Below are 7,881 nucleotides of genomic sequence, written 5' to 3'. Positions count from 1 at the left end.
GATCCTGAAAAAACCAAAATCTGCTGTCCAGGCTTGTGGTCTTTTTGCCTTGTTCCCGTCTCTCAGGATCTTGAACTTCACCATCTCATGGACACTGCAGCAAGGCTGCTCCCCTGACATTCACATCTCTACCCAGGTTCAACAGAGCACATCCTCTCACCACCTCCTCAGTCACCTGTGTCAAGAAGTTAACACCAATGCACTCCAGAAGTCTCCTGGACTGCTCGTGCCATGCTGTTCTGCCCCTCTAAGCAGGTATTGGAATGGCTCATACGTCCCCTGAGAACCAGGGCCTGCAAATGTATGTTTCCTCCTGTTAGCTGAAGAAGGCCTTACCTAAGTCTTCTTCCTGATAAGGTGGTCTGTAGCAGACACTCACCACAATGTCATCCATGTTAGCCCGCCCTCTAACCCTAATCCATAAACTCTCAGCTGCCTCCTTTGTCCTAAGGCACAACATCACACCTTCCTGCTGCTCTCATGACCCCACCTCAGCTGTTAACACATAGCTGTGCTCATTTCCCAGAAAAAGAGAGCGCTTTCACCATCACGTTGTTTTGTACACATTTTGTCATGTGCTTATGCTTGAAGCAGGTCAGTCCGATTTGTTGATTATGAAGTCTCTCATCCACGCCATCCTGCACTCTTTGTTTGCCAACTCAGACTACAACCACCATTCCTAGCATAAATCCTCCTCACCAGGTTCATTAACCTGTTCACAAAACCACTTTTGCCTCACTTGGCCTGGTGGATCCCATCTCTTCCTTAAATAGGGATCCATAGTCATAAAAGCCAAGTCCCTTGTCACCACGAGCTGTGCAACCGGTTGGTGACCTGCACAATCCACCTACTCCTCCTGAAGCTGTTCTTCCTCACCAGCAGGAGTGATGAGAAAACCTCCATCTCCAGTATGAGGGAGTCTCCCACTACTATTACTCACTAATTCCTCATGGTGCTAGTGCATTGTACAGGCTCAGATGATTTGTTGGACAGAGCTTCCTGCTTCTCATCTGCTATCAGAGCACTGAACACATTCTATAGATGCAGATGTGCAGGCAGAGAATGAGAGTTCTTTCTTTTACAAGAAGTCACCAGTTTCCAGCCTTTGCCATCATATAACAAGCAGAGGCTCAGCCTGCCCTTCCCTCAGTACAGCTGGGGGTTCAAGCTCATGCCTGGATCCTGGAGAAGATGCAATTTCCTTTTTGTCATCTCGGATGCTGTGCACTCTGCTGACCTACTCCTGCATCTCCTTTACTTGGCAACACAAATCTTCAACCAAGCACACAGCCTCTGCAGGCGAGGACAAAATTTCCCCCTGCCCCAGCCTCAGCAAGAGGCAGCAGGGGTTTCCTTCAGACTTGAAGACCTGGACCCTCCCTTGGGGGCTCGGTCTGAGTTGAGGCCTCTAATACTCAGGGGTAGTTGCTCCAGCTGGTGCTAAGAAGAGTGCCTTGTGCCTACAGGTAAGAGCAGTTTGCTGAAATTTTAAAAGTTTAAAGACTTTGTACAGTGGGAAATCTGATTAGGAACATGCAACAAGAGCTTCATGAAATGCAAAACTGAATTTTGTTAACACAGTTTCATACAAAATAAGAAAGAATTGATTTTCAACTCTGAATGAATTAATTGGTAGACAGCATGAAGATGCACCAAAAATTACATTCCTCCTCCCTTTGAAAGAATGAGCTATACAATAACTGCAAGTAGAGCCAACAAAAGTACCAAATGGCTAAGTCTCTGGATCAACTATGAACAATTTTAAAAGCCAGTTTTAAATGCAAGGAGTCCAGGTAAGGAAAAAGGTGACATACCCGAGAAACTCAAAGATCTTTTACTTTATGATTGCCACTTTAAGCAGTTGTTTTCTGCCATTATAACTTCCAGTCTTAACTCAAAAGCAAATTAATCTAGATAAATGTAACTTCAAACACTACAAAGCCAAATATATTAATGCAGAATACATCCACATCAGTAAAAGAGACAGAATTTAGCATAGATGCTCTACCAAGTGCCAAACGAACATGTCTTAGTAAGACACACAAAAGCAAACCAAAGTTAGAATTGAAGATTTACATCAAGCCTTTTCAAGTCCATTCTCTTTACAGCAGAGGCCTACCTCGAATTCAAGATATACAATGCTCAGCCACCTTCACAACTTCAAAGAGACAAGCGTTAAAGATGCCAAGAATTTTATCAAGGAAGAAACAGCAAGATTGATAATACTAACCAAAACAACAGTGGGGAGGGAACAGAGGACAGATTATTAAAAAAAAAAAAACACCAACACAAAACCCACAAGCTGAATTAGGCAAGGAAAAACTATACAAACCATAGCAAGCAGTCTTTGTAAGGTTTCTGAGCTAGTACTAGGTAGACTGTGCCTGTATTATGAGAAAAAGGGAAGTTTATAGCATGTTTAGAGCTGCAGAAGTGCACTTGCTTAAGATATTATTTATCTGATATTTTAACCCCAGGACAGCCTACTTACACAAGAATATTGGATTTTATGAGTAAAGGTCTTATTGTATAGCTCTCTTCCAGGACACCAGATAAAAGCAAAAGTCGGACTAAATAAAATTCTGCTTTCTAATTAAATGTAATTATGCATTTGAAAGTGTATGTATTCTTCTAAAATCAAAAAAGAAATTAACCAGTTGAACAGAATCTGGTTTGACATTCCAAAAAAGATAAATGAAGATTAAAGTAAGAATGGGAACTCCTTAGAAACGTGTCAAAAGGGTGTCCTGGTTTCGTCTGGAATAGAGTTAATCTTTTTGCTTGTAGCTGGCATAGCGCTGTGTTTTGGAATTAGAGCGAGAAGAATGTTGCTAACACACTGATAGTTTAGTTGTTGCTGAGCAGTGCTTACACCAGTCAAGGGCTTTTCAGCTTCCCCTGCTCTGCCAGGTACACAGGGAGCTGGGAGGGGGCACAGCCGGGACAGCTGACCCCAACTGGCCAAGGGGCTACTCCAGACCAGTGATATCATGCTCAGTATAGAAAGCCGGGGGGCTGGCCAGGGGGGCAGCGATTGCTGCTTGGGGACAGGCTGGGAACGGTCAGCAGATGGTGAGCAATTGCATCATGCATCACTTGTTTTCCATACTCTTTTATCATTATTATTATTTTCTCTTCTTCTGCTGTTCTGTTAAACTGTCTTTATCTCATCCCACAGGTTTTACCCTTTTTTTCTAATTCTCTGCCCCTTCCCACCAGGAGGAGTGAGTGACTGTGCAGTGCTTAGTTGCCGGCTGGGGTTAAACCACAACAAAGGGAATACTTTCAGACAGTCAATTAACGAATTTTAACTTTCATAGCACTACTAAAATGATTAATGTCCAGAAATACATGTCCACATTTCAAGTAACTTACAGTTTTAATAAGAAGTGGGCAACCAAGATCACTTAGAAAAGCTCTATGTCTGAAAAAACAAGTTCATCTTGGAACATCTTTAATTTGCATAAACTGATACTCTAATGAGTCTCTACTTCTTTCAAGAAAAACTGGTGAGTTGATGTACATCTCACATTCTGGTCACAAAACAAAACTTCATTATAAACAACTGATTGCACTCGTTTTTCTTTGGAATTTAAATTAAATTAAAAAACAAAACCTGTGTAGAACCCTAAATTAAGGTCCTAACTAGTTGTGAACTTTGTGTCATGCTATGCTTAATGTGTCAGGGAAGATACATAAACTGCATCTCCTAAATGGAGAGTCATATGGCAAACAGCATGAAAGCATTCTGCCTGTGGTCTGTCAGCTCTGGGATATTACAGCTTTTCAAAAAAAATCTCGAGATTACTGACCTCACAGCATATTGTTGATTTAGACAGATTACAGCAGCAGTAGCCCATACTAACATCTGTCTATTCGACAAGAGCATTATTTCACATGCTCTAACTTTGGTTTTGCTATAGTTAAACTATCATTTTCTGTAATATGCAGCTGAAAAATGCTATTAAAAAATTAAGCAAATGGGACCACAAAAACTGGGTAGTATCTGACAACACCTACAGTTAGGACAGAGTTTACTTCTACAAGAGTTAGGATGCAGTTTACTTCCACTAACATTTCTTATTAGTACTGCAGTACAACATACCTATTTGTGAACCTGTTACAACCTATCAAATGGACTTCGTATGAACTCCTCTGAATAGCAGCTGAGGAAAAAAATAACTCGTCTATACTAATTTAACGATTTTATAGCAACATGGGGTTCCTCAAACCCAGTCTGGCTAGTCACTGCAGAGAGGCTAACAACCTCTGAAATTTTCACTTGGTACCAACCAACTTTTTTACTCTGGGCTGCAAGATACTACAACTATTAGCTGTCTGTACAGAAATGAAGGCTTCTACAGACATGAGTAAAAGACAAATAATCAGATTTTTGTGCATTAAAAAAAAAGCAGAAGAGTTATAGCAATACTTAGTACCATCTATCTTTTCATCTCAACATTCCAGTATAGTCCTGTGAAGAAAATTATCATTATTGTGCACAACACTTAATTAGTTAAGCTTTGCTTCCCAAATTGAGAGAAATTAAGAGAGAGGAGTTAAAAAAAATTGCAAAAAAATTACAATCCTTAGTCTCACCTAGACCTCCGGGGCCAGCCAATAGAAACTCTTGTCTGCCTATCCTTTTCACAATTGGCCGTTTCTCATCACTGCAATAAGGAAATAGATCCTGGGAGACGCCAGTATTATAATTCAAAATTATATACTGTGTAGTAAGTGCAAGACATAAGTAATAACCATCTACAGCCACAGCACAGGGTTGCTCTGGAGTAAACACTTCCTTCACTATCTGGACTCTGTCTTCAAACACCATGAACATTTGAATGGTCCGCCGCTTGACCGAGATAATGCAGACTTCGACACAGAAAGGGTCCCCACTCACAGGGTTTTCATTTAATGCAAATGTCACAGCTCCTTTGATTCTAGCACCAGTGGGGACAGGTTCCAAGTTCATCATGTTAACTAGTGTTATTGTGCTGTCGCAAAGCACAAGAAGCCTGGTGAGGGCAGAGGCTGCTTTCAACTCACTCACAGGCTTCTTCAAGCCCAGGTATTTGTGCAGTTGCTTGGTGGCAGCAAAAGTTATTTTTCCAGATGTTGAGATCTTTTCATCCAACAGAAAGTGATAGATAAAGCAGTCATTGGTTCCAATATAGAGGTTCTTCCCGCAACACTCAATGCATTCAATGTTGATGTAATTTTTGTCTCCCATTAACATCTCCCGCTCAACAGCAGAAACGAGCTTGAAAGCTTTAACACTCATTGTGTCTTCTGGGTGATCTGATAAAAGAGAAAAAAAAAAACCCAACAACACTATTTACCTCCACACACATAATCAAATATCAGAGGTAGCAATTTAACATTCACCTATACGAAAACCTCATTGTTGCATTTTTTTTAAAAGTCTGTACTCTATTTCCAGCCTCATTACACAAGCCAGAATGGGCACATTAATAACCATAGAAATGAATCGAATTCTATGCTTCTACTTCAAGTCTAGCTGAGTGCTATTGTGAATCTGCTTCAGAATATTTTGAAGTGCGACTTTCTCCACAAGTAACCAGCATATTACTGGCTCTGCCAGATACTTTGGCACTACAGGTGGTTCCCACCAGCACTTAGTGATTTAGAAATCTGCCATGTACAGGTTTGTATCACCTGCACATGAAAAGATACAAGCTTCAGCTGTCAGATTTCTATAGAAGCCGCAAGGTGTTTAGAGCTACAAGTTAACATCTTGTGTTGCTTTTGACTCAGTTTAGGCCTATTAGTACATAGTCTCTTAGCAAAATATCATAGACATGTTACATTTTAACACATACTTTACATTCCTTACTCTGCAGCAATCAGAATACATAACTTTCAAGCCACTTAAATAATTTATACAAGGTATCATCCAACTCGTAATAAAAATTGTTGGTTTGTGTCTTTTTTTTTTTTTTTTTTAATATCTGCAGAGTGTCTGTTTTATTCAGTGCTACTTAGACATTCTTCTGTATCAGACTATATGCACCAGCAATTATAAAGTAGTCACACAGCAGATTTGGAAGCATAGTCCATTAAGCTCAAGATACAGTATCATGGAAACTAGAAGAATTTGTTCTCTGCTACATAACCATTCCAAAAGTCTGTCTTCAAGTGCTAAGCAGCACTTCTAATATTCATTTACAAACCATGCCTACCATTTTGCAATCAAGCACTACCAAGGGACAGATGCAATTTATGAAGTAATTATTAGTGTTTTAAAAACAGTCTGTGTAATTTTACTGTACTCCAGACTTGTGTTGTTTTTATAAGAAGCCAGCAGAGCAGCTGTGCTCAACACTCCAAAGAAGAACAGATGAGAAACTGCTGACCTTGTTTAATCACCTTTTAATTTGTCATGACTGGTCTGTAAGGACCAGTTTGCCAACACAGGGGAAGACACAACACTGAACATCTTGAATAGATTTAAGAAATAACATATGATGACTTTTAGTCCACACGTACAGTGGAAATATAAAACACAAAATGAAATTTCTGCAGACCAAAAGAGAGATCAATGTCAACAAAATGCTCTTGTGAACAACCCTGAAATTACATATAATCAAAATTAATTTAGTTTCAAATTATTACATCTAAAAAACCCCTCCGCTTTTGCAAGAGGACACTTAAAACTATGGGAAAAATTTCCAAAACGGAGCGAGAAAAGGTAAGGTACACAAGTCATAAGTAACCACTAAATAAAATTAGATCAAACTAAGAGCATAGCCAGAAGCAAATCATGTTACAAAGAGATAACAGTGAACTTTTTTTTGCCAAGAAATTCCTATTTTTTTTTTTTTTTCAGAAGTTAGAAAGATTTCAGTTTGGGCTTCCATGACATTTTCAAATTATATCCTCACCTGGGGTGTAAATTAGCGTTCTGACCTTCAACAAAAAACCCCCAAGCTCAGGAAGTACTAGAGAAGTAGCCTGAGGTAAAATGATAACACAAGTCTCTGGCAACACAGCCACGTTATCCTCCAACTTTATCAAAAAAACACAGCACATTAAGTTAAAGAGGGTTGCCCAAAGGTTGACTGCCAAAAAAACCCAACCGTTTTTAAGAGTCTGTGTGTAGCCTGAAGTGATGAACTATCCTCTGGAGAGGTCAAGCAGCTTTTGTACCTGAAGCTGTTAGTTCCTTAACTTTAACAGCTTAACATTCCTGTAGCCCAAGGTAAAAATGTTAATGTATGCCATTGGGAAAACTACAAAATTTTGCTCTTGACCACAACGTATAAAAAACCTCCAAAAAAACCTTACTAAATAAAAAAGAAATGAAAATAGATATACAATCCCTAAGCAGAAAGAGCAAAAAAAAAAACCACCCCACAGTACTACATAAGTCCGGTGGCAAAGAAGTTAAAACATTCATGCTAGAAAAAAAAGCTGGGAAAAAAGTTTTTAAGAACAACCCTTGCCAACAGACAATCTTCACGTGATTTTTTTTTTTTTTACGTTTATTTTGTTCTCACTTGTAAGAACTTAGGGGCCTACGCGCACTGCAAAGAAACAGGTTCTGCAGCGCATGCGGTTCCTTTAAAGTCCCAGAGGCCACCCCAGAGTTACAAACGGAGGTCAGCACGCGACTTTTCAGATGCTCAGGTCTCCGGAAAACAAGATAATGGGGATGTCTGCCGTCAAAAAAATAATCGATAGGCAAGCAAGTCATCAGCCCAGTGAATTTTATTTCCTGACGTGCACCAACAACCCCGCGCGCCCTCACTTCCGGTACGAAGTGGAACGCAGCTCTCCCCCGCGCCTGTCACGCAACACCTCGCTTCCCGCTGACGTTTTGTTTGCCGCTGCCCCGCAAACCAGCACCCCGCCGACCTC

At 40.2% G+C, this 7,881-nt stretch overlaps 1 protein-coding gene across 1 annotated transcript in view; it reads right to left on the bottom strand.

Moving 5' to 3' along the window:
- Positions 1 to 5,342, bottom strand: part of TGFBRAP1 (transforming growth factor beta receptor associated protein 1) — a 35,979-nt gene extending 30,637 nt beyond the window's left edge. The window contains exon 1 of the mRNA XM_009638932.2: positions 4,600 to 5,342. Coding sequence (XP_009637227.1) covers positions 4,600 to 5,284 — 685 coding nt within the window. The 5' untranslated portion in view covers positions 5,285 to 5,342. The remainder of the gene's footprint in view (positions 1 to 4,599) is intronic.
- Between the last annotated feature and the right edge of the window lie 2,539 nt (positions 5,343 to 7,881).

The sequence above is a fragment of the Egretta garzetta genome, unplaced genomic scaffold (assembly GCF_000687185.1).
Source record: "Egretta garzetta isolate BGI_Z169 unplaced genomic scaffold, ASM68718v1 scaffold5, whole genome shotgun sequence".
Lineage (NCBI taxonomy): Eukaryota > Metazoa > Chordata > Aves > Pelecaniformes > Ardeidae > Egretta > Egretta garzetta.
Note: the sequence above shows the minus strand (reverse complement) of the source record. Positions and strands in the feature narration are given on the sequence as shown.